The sequence below is a fragment of the Scylla paramamosain genome, chromosome 37 (assembly GCF_035594125.1).
Source record: "Scylla paramamosain isolate STU-SP2022 chromosome 37, ASM3559412v1, whole genome shotgun sequence".
NCBI classification, from domain to species: Eukaryota; Metazoa; Arthropoda; class Malacostraca; order Decapoda; family Portunidae; genus Scylla; species Scylla paramamosain.
In genome coordinates, this window is record NC_087187.1 from 10,265,001 (window position 1) to 10,280,332 (window position 15,332).

The window sequence follows — 15,332 nt, forward strand, 5'->3', positions numbered from 1 at the left end:
CTGGTGATCTTCTGGCTTTCCTTACTGAGTCTTGGTCATCCTCTTTTAGAGATTTTGGTGAAACTTTTGCTGTTGCCTTGGACATATCAAAAGCTTTTGATAGAGTCTGGCACAAAGCTTTGATTTCCAAACTACCCTCCTACGGTTTCTATCCTTCTCTCTGTAACTTCATCTCAAGTTTCCTTTCTGACCGTTCTATTGCTGCTGTGGTAGACGGTCACTGTTCTTCTCCTAAATCTATCAACAGTGGTGTTCCTCAGGGTTCTGTCATGTCACCCACTCTCTTCTTATTATTCATTAATGATCTTCTAAACCAAACTTCTTGTCCTATCCACTCCTACGCTGATGATACCAACCTGCACTTTTCCACGTCTTTTCATAGACATCCAACCCTTCAGGAGGTAAACATATCACGCAGGGAACCCACAGAACGCCTGACTTCTGATCTTTCTAAAATTTCTGATTGGGGCAGAGCAAACTTGGTATTGTTCAATGCCTCAAAAACTCAATTCCTCCATCTATCAACTCGATACAACCTTCCAGACAACTATCCCCTCTTCTTCAGTGACACTCAACTGTCCCCCTCTTCTACACTGAACATCCTTGGTCTGTCCTTTACTTATAATATGAACTGGAAACTTCACATCTCATCTCTAGCTAAAACAGCTTCTATGAAGTTAGGTGTTCTGAGACGTCTCAGCCAGTTTTTCTCACCCACCCAGCTGCTAACTCTGTACAAGGGCCTTATCCGTCCATGTATGGAGTATGCTTCACATGTCTGGGGGGTTCCACTCATACTGCTCTTCTAGACAGGGTGGAATCAAAAGCTTTTCGTCTCATTAACTCCTCTCTCACCGCCGCAGTGTTGCATATCTAGCTGTCTTTTACCGCTATTTTCATGCTAACTGCTCTTCTGATCTTGCTAACTGCATGCCTCCCCTCCTTCCGCGGCCTCACTGCACAAGGCTTTCTTCTTTCTCTCACCCCTATTCTGTCCACCTCTCTAACGCAAGAGTTAACCTGTATTCTCAATCATTCATCCCTTTCCCTGGTAAACTCTGGAACTCCCTGCCTGCTTCTGTATTTCCACCTTCCTATGACTTGAATTCCTTCAAGAGGGAGGTTTCAAGACACTTATTCATCAATTTTTGACCACTGCTTTGACCCTTTTATGGGACTGGCATTTTAGTGGGCATTTTTTTATTAGATTTGTGTTGCCCTTGGCCAGTGTCCTTCCTACATAAAAAAAAAAAAAAAACAGTAGCTACACAATAAACAACGAAGCTCTGGTAGGTTTAGAGTACGAAAAGGATTTAGGAGCTATAGTTAACTCTGAACTTCGTCTAAGAAAGCAATGCATAGAGGCTAGAAACAGGGGAAATAGGGTACTGGGATTAATTTTTTAGGAGTGTTAAAAGTAGAAGGCACGAAGTAATATTAAAGTTGTATTTGGCGCTGGTCAGACCTCATCTAGACTACGCTGTGCACTTCTGGTCCCCATATTACAAGGATGTAGGTCTACTAGAATCAGTACCAAGGAGAATGACTAAAATGATACAGGGATGAGGAGTATTTCTTGCGAGGCGAGACCGAAGCTGTTAAATTTACATTCTTTAGAGAGACGTAGGTTAGGAGGGAACCTGATAAAAGTATATAAGTGGTAAAGGGGTTATAACAAGGGGGACGTAAGCAAAATTCTTAGGATCAGGAATCAGGACACAATAAGAAATAACAGGTTAAAGCTTGAAAAATTTCGGTTTAAAAAAGAGGAAGATATTGGTTCGCAAATAACCATACTGTTATTTCCTACATACATACATGTGTGTGTGTGTGTGTGTGTGTGTGTGTGTGTGTGTGTGTGTGTGTATATATATATATATATATATATATATATATATATATATATATATATATATATATATATATATATATATATATATATATATATATATATATATATATATATATATATATATATATATATATATATATATATATATATATATATATATATATATATATATATATATATATATATATATATATATATATATATATATATATATATATATATATATATATATATATATATATATATATATATATATATATTGGTGAAACTTTTGCTGTTGCCTTGGACATATGAAAAGCTTTTGATAGAGTCTGGCACAAAGCTTTGATTTCCAAACTACCCTCCTACTGTTTCTATCCTTCTCTCTGTAACTTCATCTCAAGTTTCCTTTCTGACCGTTCTATTGCTGCTGTGGTAGACAGTCACTGTTCTTCTCCTAAATCTATTAACAGTGGTGTTCCTCAAGGTTCTATCCTGACACCCACTCTCTTCTTATTATTCATTAATGATTTTCTAAAACAAACTTCTTGTCCTATCCACTCCTACGCTGATGATACCACCCTGCACTTTTCCACGTCTTTTCATAGACGTCCAACCCTTCAGGAGGTAAACATATCACGCAGGGAAGCCACAGAACGCTTGACTTCTGATCTTTCTAAAATTTCTGATTGGGGCAGAGCAAACTTGGTATTGTTCAATGCCTCAAAAACTCAATTCCTCTATCTATCAACTCGACACAACCTTCCAGACAACTATCCCCTCTTCTTCAATGACACTCAACTGTCCCCTTCTTTTACACTGAACATCCTCGGTCTGTCCTTTACTTATAATCTGAACTGGAAACTTCACATCTCATCTCTAGCTAAAACAGCTTTTATGAAGTTAGGCGTTCTGAGACGTCTAAGCCAGTTTTTCTCACCCCCCCAGCTGCTAACTCTGTACAAGGGCCTTATCCGTCCATGTATGGAGTATGCTTCACATGTCTGGGGGGGTTCCACTCATACTGCTCTTCTAGACAGGGTGGAATCAAAAGCTTTTCGTCTCATCAACTCCTCTCTAACTGACTGTCTTTAGCCTCTCTCTCACCGCCGCAATGTTGCATATCTAGCTGTCTTTTACTGCTATTTTCATGCTAACTGCTCTTCTGATCTTGCTAACTGCATGCCTCCCCTCCTTCCGCGGCCTCGCTGCACAAGACTTTCTTCTTTCTCTCACCCCTATTCTGTCCACTTCTCTAACGCAAGAGTTAACCAGTATTCTCAATCATTCATCCCTTTCTCTGGTAAACTCTGGAACTCCCTGCCTGCTTCTGTATTTCCACCTTCCTATGACTTGAATTCCTTCAAGAGGGAGGTTTCAAGACACTTATTCATGAATTTTTGACCACTGCTTTGACCCTTTTGTGGGACTGGCATTTCAGTGGGCATTTTTTTTATTGGATTTTTGTTGCCCTTGGCCAGTGTCCTTCCTACATAAAAAAAAAAGATATATATATATATATATATATATATATATATATATATATATATATATATATATATATATATATATATATATATATATATATATATATATATATATATATATATATATATATATATATATATATATATATATATATATATATATATATATATATAAATAAAAAAAAAAACACACACACACATACACACACACACACACTCACATTGCCTATTCAAATTTTCTCATTCAGAATCCTCTCTGGTACAACTTTTACATTTGCAGCAGTAACTTTTTTGGCAGCAGTAACTTTGTTTTGTCGTCTTTTATCCATCCATAGTTAGAGGCGTCTTGTTTTTGTGGATGAAACTGAAGTGCATTCTTACAAATGTACGTCTGCAGATGAGCACGCTTCACATTCTCAGTAAATTCCTCTGTCGTCAGGGATAGTGCGGCTAGTGGAAGCGTATTTGTTGCTCCTCTCCTGTCAACCTTTTCCGTTCACACTTTTACTCTAGCTTCTGACATAGATTTAGTTTTTGGTTGTCCATAACATGCTCTTTTGCCGCCACAATGCGACAAGTGGATAGGAACTAGATCCGTTCCATTGACTCGTTAGTTTATTCAGTTACGTTCAAACCTGACAAGAACGATTTCGGGATCGTAAGTACAAATATTAGTCAATACACATATAATTACAGCAACAATTAAATTCCTTACGGTTCACAACATATATAGTGTCTCAACATCGAAGCCTATAGAACAATGTTGTGTCTTCAACTTACATATTCGGGGTCTAAGGAACAATCCTGGGTACTTTGCCGTCCTTTTTCCACACCGCTCTACCAGTAACGAGAGTACAGGTCTTCTCCTCACAACAGCAAGCTTCCCTCTGCCTCTCGGCCTAACCAAAGGGATAAAGCACCCCTCTACTCTGCCAAGTCATAGGGACAGAGGTCAACCTCGGAGGCCCCTTGAGTCAGCACAGTTATTCATCTCCCCTATGTCTTATCTCCCTGTTAATGTTGTCTCAATGTTAACATCGAGCCTCAGTACCATCTTACACCATCGCCTTGCTCTACTTCCCATCTTTACCACAATTAACTATTTCCTTCCTTTATATGTCCTTATGGCTTCTGCGATTATGCCTTCTGGCGGTAACAATATATATATATATATATATATATATATATATATATATATATATATATATATATATATATATATATATATATATATATATATATATATATATATATATATATATATATATATATATATATATATATATATATATATATATATATATATATATATATATATATATATATATATATATATATATATATATATATATGTTGTTACCGCCAGAAGGCATAATCGCAGAAGCCATAAGGACATATAAAGGAAGGAAATAGTTAATTGTGGTAAAGATGGGAAGTAGAGCAAGGCGATGGTGTAAGATGGTACTGAGGCTCGATGTTAACATTGAGACAACATTAACAGGGAGATATATATATATATATATATATATATATATATATATATATATATATATATATATATATATATATATATATATATATATATATATATATATATATATATATATATATATGCTGTAAAGGTCTTCTTGATAGCTTGTTTTGCAGGGAAACTCCGAAGTTTTTTTTCAACTTTATTTTTTTGTCAATTGCTACGTTTTGCCTCTTTCTGCAGGCATCTTTAGACTAAAAAAACAATAAAACACTAAGTAAAACTTGTATAAAATTCACATCCAGTGGCACTGCACACAAAAACAAAATACCACAAACACCAAGATTACAAACTGAATCAACAGGAAAAAATAAGTATCCAAACACACCTTGCCTGTATGGCAGTGAGAGAGGGACTGAAATAGTTGGGTTCCTAACTTTATGATAATGGCATCGGAACGGAACTCTGAAACATTAGCTTACAATATGCAGGTTATCATTCAATTCTGAATCTATGTGCTTATTAAATATAGCCTCTAATAATTTTGTGTCCATATTTGTAGCCGCCGTATACGCACAACTTACACGACGGCTAGAGATACATTGTAACGTGACATTTTATGTTTTCTTTGTTAGCGTTATATTATTTGTAGTGACTGGTTGTTATACATGAGTAGTGTATGGAGTGTAGGGCGCACCCACGTGCCAGCACAACAGAGTGAGAGGGAAACGTAGGACCGAAGGGACGCGTTGAACTTGCCCTCTCAGCTATTTCTCTCATCGATGGTTCGGTTGTTATGACGTGAGCGCTGATAACAAACCTGCAGCATAATGAACATCATATGCCGTAGGGGCCCAGCAGCGTCTTCAAAGCCACTTCACGACAGTCACGCCTACACGTTAGACGTGTCTTGGGAGGCGCGGAGAATCCCGGTAAATCCCCGAGTGTTCCTCATCCCGGTAAATCCCCTTGCATACGACCATGTTCCTCATCCCGGTAAATCCCCAAGTGTTCCTCATCCCGGTAAATCCCCCAAGTGTTCCTCATCCCGGTAAATCTCCAAGTGTAATCCTTGCATACAACCAAGAGGACGTAAATCTTCAAGTGTAATCCTTGCATACAACCAAGAGGACGCCTGTTCCGCACTGTGTATGTATTCATCATAGTATTAGGATATTTATATAACCATGAGGATGATATTTATGTAACCATGAGGATTTGATGATGTGTGTCAATATAATTAATGTGACTTTTAGTGATTAGATACTTAAATTGTGAGGATTTAGAGATATATGTGTTAATATAAGTACACTTAACGTTAACATAATGACGTACATCAGATCACGCAGACGAGAGGGCGATTTGCTGTGTTTGTGCTGATGGTGTTCATCTGTAGAACCGACCGAACCCACTAAAGTGTAGGTAACTCTGTATTGATTTATATATTGTACGGAATTGACGACGTGAAATGTCACGACAATGATGTACTGCAATACCTGTGTTTCCTATGATATACTCCTTTGTGTTACTCTCAGTATTAGTGAATTCGCAGGTTTGACCGCTTCTGAATCCAAAGAGCGCGTACTTCACAGCTCGTTTCAGTCACCTCCAGTACAATACATTAATAAGCGTCGGATGGCGCTTGCAATATTGGACTCTGTTTTGTGTAGTATTCTGAAATCTTTGTCACAAAAGGGATGATCATGTTCATGTGAATGGGAACGTATTGCTGAAAACGATGGAACAGCTAGATTATTATTAGTTCGGGAAGAAATACCTTTATGTTCAGCAATTCTATGCATAAGGTTACGTCTAATCTCACCAATATATCGAACTTTACAGACAGAATACATGAAATCATAAATCACATTAGAGGTAAGACAAGTGAGGATGACATCTTTGTATTTGAAGGATTTGTTAACGAATTTGTAAAAATAAATATGAATTGTAGTCAGGGAGGTGAGTTTTAAGCAACTGTCCCAGTTATTTCCTAATCGAATAGCTTAAATGTCCATAAAAGGGCAACTTAACAAAATGTTTATTTGTTACCTCTTGCATAGGTGGAGAAGTTTGAAAACTAAATTTATTTGTTAAGAACTTAAATATTGTATCTTCTATAACGTTCATAGGAAAACCGTTATCATGGAAAAACTACTTGAGAAACTTAATTTCTTTATCAAAGTTAGCCCAATTTGAGGACACACTATAAACATTAAACAGCTGTAAAATTAAAGATACATATTTTATACCAAGACCCGTAAACGTTGGTTTACGATACACTGATGTGGACAGCTTGTTGCCATAACGGGTGATTAAAACATCCAGGAAAGGTAGAGATGAATTATTCTCAAGACAGGCTGTAACCTACAACGAGAGAGAGAGAGAGAGAGAGAGAGAGAGAGAGAGAGAGAGAGAGAGAGAGAGAGAGAGATTGCTTCAAGACCATCTTCCTCGCGCTTTAAGAAAAAATGCGTGAGCAGATGTTCGGGGGTGAGCGAGCGTGCTCGCGGCGTTGTAGCGGCGACGGCAGCGGCGTGGCAGAGGTGTAGCAGGTGCGTGTCCAGCAATGATGTGGATACCTTCAGAGATACCGCCACGATGCGAATGCCCAACGGAATAAAGGAGAGAGAGAGAGAGAGAGAGAGAGAGAATTTTGCATGTACATTCTTGTGATACATCAGTGATATACATCGTAGGGACCCAATAAAGGTGTGGCCAACCCATGCATCGTGCTAACGTCCCTGTTTTCCCACATCTTTCTCATAACCACTCATTATATTGTAGCGATCGTCAGTGTCCCTCCACTCTACCTTCATCGGAGCACCTTTAAGAATAAAGTGGTACCTTAACTTTAGAGTTTAATTCGTTCCGTAACAGAGCTCGTAACTTTAATTTGTTCTTATGTCAAAGTAAATTTTCACCATTAAAATGAACTGAAATGTCATTAATCCACTCCAGCCCCTGAAGAACCATCCCGATTTCTTTGTTACACGTTTTTGAATATAGTAAACTGTCTATACAGTGAACCTATGTTTACTGAACTTCGTGTATAACGACCCCTCTGAAGCTATTGAACACTCGTTTTATTTTACGAAAAGTTCGCAAATTACGGCACATTTTAAAATTATCGAATGCTTGCTTTATTTTAGGGATATCCTAGGTCTTAAAACACGGGAGGGTTGGCTGACACAGTTTGAGAGGTGAATTGTAGTTGTGACAACCAGTGAGTGACCTTGACAATGGCCGATGACGAAGCACTCCCCCCTCCTCCCATTTCTCTCTCTCTCTCTCTCTCTCTCTCTCTCTGTGTGTGTGTGTGTGTGTGTCTGTTAACTTATCTGAGAGAGAGAGAGAGAGAGAGAGAGAGAGAGAGAGAGAGAGAGAGAGAGCACTGCGCCACCGACCACTGTCAAAGTCACCCACTGGCCGTCACACAGCCACAATTCATCTCTCTCTCTCTCTCTCTCTCTCTCTCTCTCTCTCTCTCTCTCTCTCTCTCTCTCTCTCTCTCTCTCTCTTCATATATATTCGTTATATCGAGCGTTTAATGAATGAAAAATCTACTTATAAATAACAAATGTTGTTATAAAAACACGTAAGTGAAGCGAACGAATTGAGATGAGGAATGCTGGGCAATTGTTGTGGCGCTCGCTGTGCCAAGTGGCGACTAGCTGCTGATTATCTGACGCTCGCTGGTATCTCAGATTTCGGCTTACAACTCAGAGCAAAAAATCGTCCAAGCAGCAGCTCGTATCTCAAAAAAATCGTAAGTTGGGGCACTCGTAAGTGAAGGTACCACTGTACGTTGTTTTGTTGTCCAAGACAATCTCTCAGTTAGCCATCGTAATAAGTGGCTAGGAACTGAATCCCTAAAACCATGAAAATGAGGCACAATCGTTACCTTGCAGCAATGAAAACCTAACATCCACAAATATTCTCTCTCGTTTGTTAAGTTTGCCATGCCCTTACACTCCCAACAGCAAAGCCCAGGACTGTTCAGCGCCGAGGAGGTGGAGGGACGAGTGAATCGCCTGCGTCACCACATGGAGCAAGAGGGTCTGGCTGCCTGCCTCTTCACTTCCATCCACAACGTCAATTATTACACAGGTGCGTGAATCACAACGTAGGCTACGAGCTAAGCCGGGTAGAGACCCCAATGCATGGATGCCATATATACCTGACACTATTAGGAGTTTATTTATTTTTGGTAAGCCCCATTTCCTTAATTTCTTGATGAAACTCTTTTTTTTTTTTTTTTTGGAAATACTGATGTGGTTTCCATTAGTTTGACAAGTGTTTATTGCCATTTTTTCTTTTCTTACAAGAGGTAAGGAAACTTCTCATGAACAAGGCCCAAACACTTCAGGAAGTAAACATTTCATGCAGGGAAGCCACAAAATGCCTGACTTCTGAACCTTCTAAAATTTCTGATTGGGGCAGAGCAAACTTGGTATTGTTCAATGCCTCAAAACTCAATTCCTCCATCTATCAACTCGACACAACCTTCCAGACAACTATCCTCTCTTCTTCAATGACACTCAACTGTCCCCCTCTTCTACACTGAACATCCTCGGTCTGTCCTTTACTTATAATTTGAACTGGAAACTTCACATTTCATCTCTAGCTAAAACAGCTTCTATGAAGTAAGGTGTTCTGAAACGCCTCCGATAGTTTTTCTCACTCCCCCAGCTGCTAACTCTGTACAAGGGCCTTATCCGTCCATGTATGGAGTATGCTTCTCATGTCTGGCGGGGGAGTGGGTTCCACTCATACCGCTCTTCTAGACAGTGTGGAATCAAAAGCTTTTCCTCTCATCAACTCCTCTCCCATAACTGACTGTCTTCAGCCTCTCTCTCATAGCCGCAATGTTGCATCTCTAGCTGTCTTCTACCGCTATTTTCATGCTAACTGCTCTTCTGATCTTGCTAACTGCATGCCTCCTCTCCTCCCCCAGCCTCGCAGCACAAGACTTTCTTCTTTCTCTCACCCTTGTTCTGTCCTCTTCTCTAATGCAAGAGTTAACCAGTATTCTCAATCATTCATCCATTTCTCTGGTAAACTCTGGCACTCCCTGCCTGCTTCTGTATTTCCACATTCCTATGACCTGAATTCCTTCAAGAGTGAGGTTTTAAGACACTTATCCTTCAATTTTGGACTAACCTTCAATTTTTGACTACCGCTTTGGAGCCTTTCTGGGACTTTCTTCCCTGTGGATTTTTTTTTTTTTTTATTGGACTTTTGTTGCCCTTAGCCAGTGTCCCTCCTTCATAAAAAAATATAAAAAAATCACTCCCCTAGCCGGCATACAACCTCCGAACTGCCACGTAATAAGTCTCCAAAGCGTTTCGTAACATTTGCCTACCTTGTGACAGTCTTCTTACTGCAAACTGTTTAGAGACTTCCAAATTAAACCTAATGTCACGACTAACCTCCCCTGACTCACAGGTCGCAAGAACTTCAAGCTGCTAAGCTGCTAAGATGCGATTTACCAATATAATCAGTATTTACGTTTTAAGACCGCCTGGTCTCACAACTTTTAGTGAGCAGTTTACGTTTGCCCTTGTGCCACCTACAGGAGGGTTCACCTATTGCGCCTTCGGACGACCTTACGAATTGCTGGTAACACCTGAAAAGCACGTCACTATATCAGCACTGATTGACGGCGGGCAGCCCAGGCGACGCTCTCCACAGGCATGTAATGCTTGCAGTATACCCATGTGTGATGTAAAATCAGTAAGGTATAGTTTCAGAATATGGTAATGCAAGCAATTCCTTAATATTTATATGATATGGTGACAACATAATTATTCCTTTCAGTGAGCCTGACATTCTCACAAACTAACGTGCACGCAATGAACTGACACTCACAATCTAAGGCACCAACACTGTAGACGCCGTCACATCTATAAGGGATCAGGATGACAAACGACCCAGTCGTTAACTTCCTTTAATGCGGTTAACTTGTAGTGACAATTAATTTGACATCAGCACGAGTATTGAAATACGAGAAAACGTCCGCATGCACGTAAGGCACATAAGCATCATAAAGAAGTAACATTCTTTCATAACAAAGAGCAATATAATAACCAAATACATGATGGTTTACGCCTTAACAAGCTGTCAGAACAATAGAGACACAAATGCAATACATATAATATTCAATATTCAGTGTACTTTAACCTAACCAGAATGCAACACTTACGACTATGAGGGTCGGCATTTGAGGGTCTAGGGTTTATGGAGAAAGAAGAGAGAGTCACGACACCTCTCTCCCTGAAGCGTGGACACAATCTGCCCCCTTCTGAGGCCACTGGGCCAGATATGCGACCCCGGGTGACCCGTCCCTCTACAGAGGTCTCTCTGTAGGGGTTGTGTTTACGCAGTAAACACAACCCCTACAGAGAGACCTCACTACCTCTCTACAGCTAAGCTAGTTCCTCCCACACAACTTCACTACTGCAATTAACTACTATAATGAATGCAGTTTCCTTAGTTTCTACTCTTTCCTTAGTGTTACACATGCTTCGTATTAGTCTCTCGCCACCAGCCTCACAGGACCTTGTGAGGCGACACAGCTGGCGACTACACTCCCCCTTTGTTTGCACGCGGAGCATCGCAAACAACCAGAAGGTAACGCCCCACATATTAAGAAATGCAAGGCGGTGGAGAGGGAGCCATGGCATCACCCTCCAGGAGGCAGAGTTTGACGATAGGAAGAAAGAAGTTCCCCGGAGCCAGTGTGGAGGCGGACCTTACGGGCCAGACTGGCCGTGCCAGGGAATGTCTGCGTGACCCGCCCAAGGCGCCACTGGTTCCTTGTCCTTGGAAGATGTGGGTCAATGACAAGGACCAGATCACTCACCCGAAGATTCCGAGAAGGGACAATCTGACGTTGACGCATCGTGAGAGTGTGAAGAGGGCTTGAATGGCATCCTTGAAATGAATCCGCTGGACGTAGCGGACAACAGCAGTTTGAGCTGCCTGGAACTCAGGTACAGTAAGCTGAGATCTTGAAAGGTTGGGCGGCCATTCATGATCCAGTCCGTGAACCTGCAGAGCCATGCTACCGTCCTCCGCAGGGTGTACCAGGATGAGTATCGTAAGAAGAGCTTATCCACTATGCTGACTTCTTGTGTTTCTACTGCTAGAGAAGTGACCTCCTTCTTGACCTCGGGATCCCCTTCTAGGTCACTCCTGTGACTCAACAGTGGGGGCCAGGAGTGTTCCACTAGGTACAGGAAGTTGGGCCCACTCTTCCATCTTCCTCCTGCTAGAAATTCTTGGGCTGTGAATCCTCAGTGTCCCAGAATCATCTCATCATCTCCACCGACAATGGATCGTGGAGACCAACTGTTGCCACCTCTTCCACAAAGGTACTGAAACTCGTAGTTCTTTGTTATGCCAGCTTTAAGGGACCATTTATCGCCCACCCTAACATTGTCCTGATTGCAAATGGGTCTCCATCTCGGCCTCTCTGGATTTTCAACGGTGTCATCGCCGTTGGGCGCTTGTCCGATCAATAGCTCCACTGTCAGCTGTTCCTCATGTTTCCCGTGTCTCTCTAAAGGCATCAAGCTTCTCAAATGAGGCCAGTGAGCAGCCAAAGGGGGCTCAGCTCTCGTGTTCGTTAGACCACCAGGAAAGGACACTATGACACTGAACCCTGTCACTCCCATAGGGAGCCATTCTCCTAGCGTGTAGTCCTGCGATCATAAGTGTAACATAGGTGGATTCCCGCTGCTCTGTCCGCAGCAGGGTAGAGATTATCATCCTTCCTCTAATCTCCTGTAACCCCAGTCGTTGTGCCATCTTCCTTGAGCAGAAGGTGCGAGTACTGCCGGAGTCCAGGAGTGCGTAAACAGTCACTTTCAATTTGTTATTCTTATCAGATGTGAGGACCACCGGCACGATAGGCAAAGCCACCTTCGCTCTGCTTTCTGTTATAAGTGCAATTCAAATCCCTTGCCCTAGTCATTCTCCATGTTGTTTGCTTCCCCTGGGCCGGTCCACAGGAGCTGGTCCATGGAGCCACCGGGAATGTCTTCCATCGCAACCATTTATGTCACAAGACTGAGCCCTGCAATCCTTTGCCATATGAGAGTCTCTGAGACAAATGAAGCATCTTCCCTGGGCCATTACAACTAGCTTGCGATGCTCCACAGGCAGGAGTCGGAACGTTGAACAGGTGGGGAGACTATGACTGTCACAACAGAGGCGGCATCTGTCACCTTTCACTATACTCCTCCCATGCCCTGCGCGAGGCTCAGCATGCGTGGTCAGGGATGCCTCTCGCATCTGCTGCCTAATGCAGGGTTTTGGTTCACACTTCATGTTAGCTACGGCAGCACTCCCTTGGACGTCGTCACTTGTTGGGTCTCCCGTTTCACTCCACATAGCGCTTTCATTTTTATGCCGTGTTGTTCCTTCAACATCATTGCGTTCTCCACTCTCTTCGTTTCATTCTCCAGGAAATGGAGCAAATCCTTTATGTGTTGGGTGCATTTGCTTCTTTTCCCAGTCCATCGGGCAGTCCATTGAGCTTGCATGGTTCATCGAGTCTCAGCAGAATATCCCTCATTGTTGGGGTGTTATCAACCTCATGCAGTTTGCCAAGATTCTCAGTGAAGGAGATGTAAGAAGTCAATCGGCCACACAAGGTGGAGAGGGCTTGAAAGTCGTTTTCCCCAATGGTGAGCCCTCCCATCACAGCTTCCCTTGTTTGGTTCATATACATCCTCTCATCACCGAACCTTTCATCCAGGATCCTTAGAGCCACCTTGAGGCCCCGACCTGCTGGTAGAGCCATGCAGTGCTCTATCATGTCTTGTACCTCCTTGGAACAGCTGGTGAAGAGTCGGTTGAGCTTCTCTGTATCTGAGGCTGATGAGTAAAGATAGAACTGCTGGAACTGCTTCTGAAAGGTCCAGTAATTCTTGACGCTCCCTGCCTGGAGCTTGGGTAGTTCAGCATGCATCAGCCGTACCGTCTCAAGCAGGACATCACTAGAGCCATGCCCCTCCTGGGCGTGTTTCCGACCTGTTGATTTGCTGTGGTGCTCTCTGTGTTCACTACTTGTTCTTAAGCGTTTAGCACGCCTTTTACTCTTGTTCGGCGACTGAGCCTCGTCACTCGAGGACCCATCTCCATGTCTGCCTTCACTTGTTGAAGCCCATTTAGTGTTTCTATCCTCGCTGATCAAGGCCCGTTTGATGCTCCTAGCCCTCGGTTTCTTCTTGTGTCCTGAGGTTCCGTCCATGCTAGATGTGGTATATTCGCTCTCTACGTCCTCACTAGAGGATGTGCTTCCGTACTCGCTGATCGGGGTCCGTTTGGTGTCAATTTCCTCACCGGATGCGGTATGTTTACTGTTTCTGTCCTCGCTGACCGAGGCCCGTTTTGTATTTCTGTCTTCGCTACCCGAGGCCCACTTTGTGTTTGTCCTCGCTACTCGAGGCCAATCCGGTGTTGCTGTCCTCGCTGATCGAGGCACAATTTGCATTTCTGTCCTCGCTGTCCGAGGCCCGTTTAGTGTTTCTGTCCTTGCTAACCGAGACCCGTTTCCATTTCTGCCCTCGCTACCCAAGGCCCGTTTTGCGTTTCCGTCCTCGCTGATCGAGGCCAATCCGGTGTCGCTGTCCTCGCTGATCGAGGCACGTTTTGTAATTTCTGTCCTCGCTGTCCGAGGCCCGTTTGTGCTTCTGTCCTCGCTAACAGAGGCCCGTTTTGTATTTATGTCCTCGCTGCCCGAGGCCCGTTTTGTGCTTCTGTCCTCGCTAACCGAGGCCCGTTTTCTGCTCCTGTCCTCGCTAACCGAGGCCCGTTTTCTGCTCCTGTCCTCGCTAACCGAGGCCCGTTTTGTATTTCTGCCCTCGCTGCCCGAGGCCCGTTTTGTGCTTCTGTCCTTGCTAACCGAGGCCCGTTTTGTGCTTCTGTCCTCGCTAACCGAGGCCCGTTTTCTGCTCCTGTCCTCGCTAACCGAGGCCCACTTTCTGCTCCTGTCCTCGCTAACCGAGGCCCGTTTTGTATTTCTGCCCTCGCTGCCCGAGGCCCGTTTTGTGCTTCTGTCCTCGCTAACCGAGGCCCGTTTTGTGCTTCTGTCCTCGCTAACCGAGGTCCGTTTTGTATTTCTGTCCTCGCTGCCCGAGGCCTGTTTTGTGCTTCTGTCCTCGCTAACCGAGGCCCGTTTTGTAGCGTCATGCGTGTCAGCTAACTCAAGGACACCCCTACAGCTGGAGCAGTCTTAAAGCCCTTCTAAAACCCTTTCTCTTTAACAGATAAGTCTCTTAACCTGATCAGCTAATTGACAATACAACGTGATCAGTATCTGAACGAGACAGACACGTGGTAGAAGAGCGACTGCGTTAATGTGTGTAAAAAACCCCGACATTTACGTTACAGTGCAAGCTCCGGGGGAAACTCCGTAACATAGTCACTCTCGTCACTGCCGATGCACCATTATGTGCACAATTGACTGGTGATGTCTTCAAGTACACAGTGGTCACTAAGAAGTGGCCAGAAAGGCTTCGAACATGTCTCCAGCCCC

The 15,332-nt window shown here is 42.9% G+C and overlaps 1 protein-coding gene across 1 annotated transcript; it reads right to left on the bottom strand.

Moving 5' to 3' along the window:
• Positions 1-13,274: 13,274 nt before the first annotated feature.
• Positions 13,275-14,045, bottom strand: LOC135091225 (uncharacterized). The gene has a single exon (XM_063988670.1). The coding sequence runs from the start codon at positions 14,043-14,045 to the stop codon at positions 13,275-13,277; it is 771 nt and encodes a 256-aa protein (XP_063844740.1).
• Positions 14,046-15,332: the final 1,287 nt, after the last annotated feature.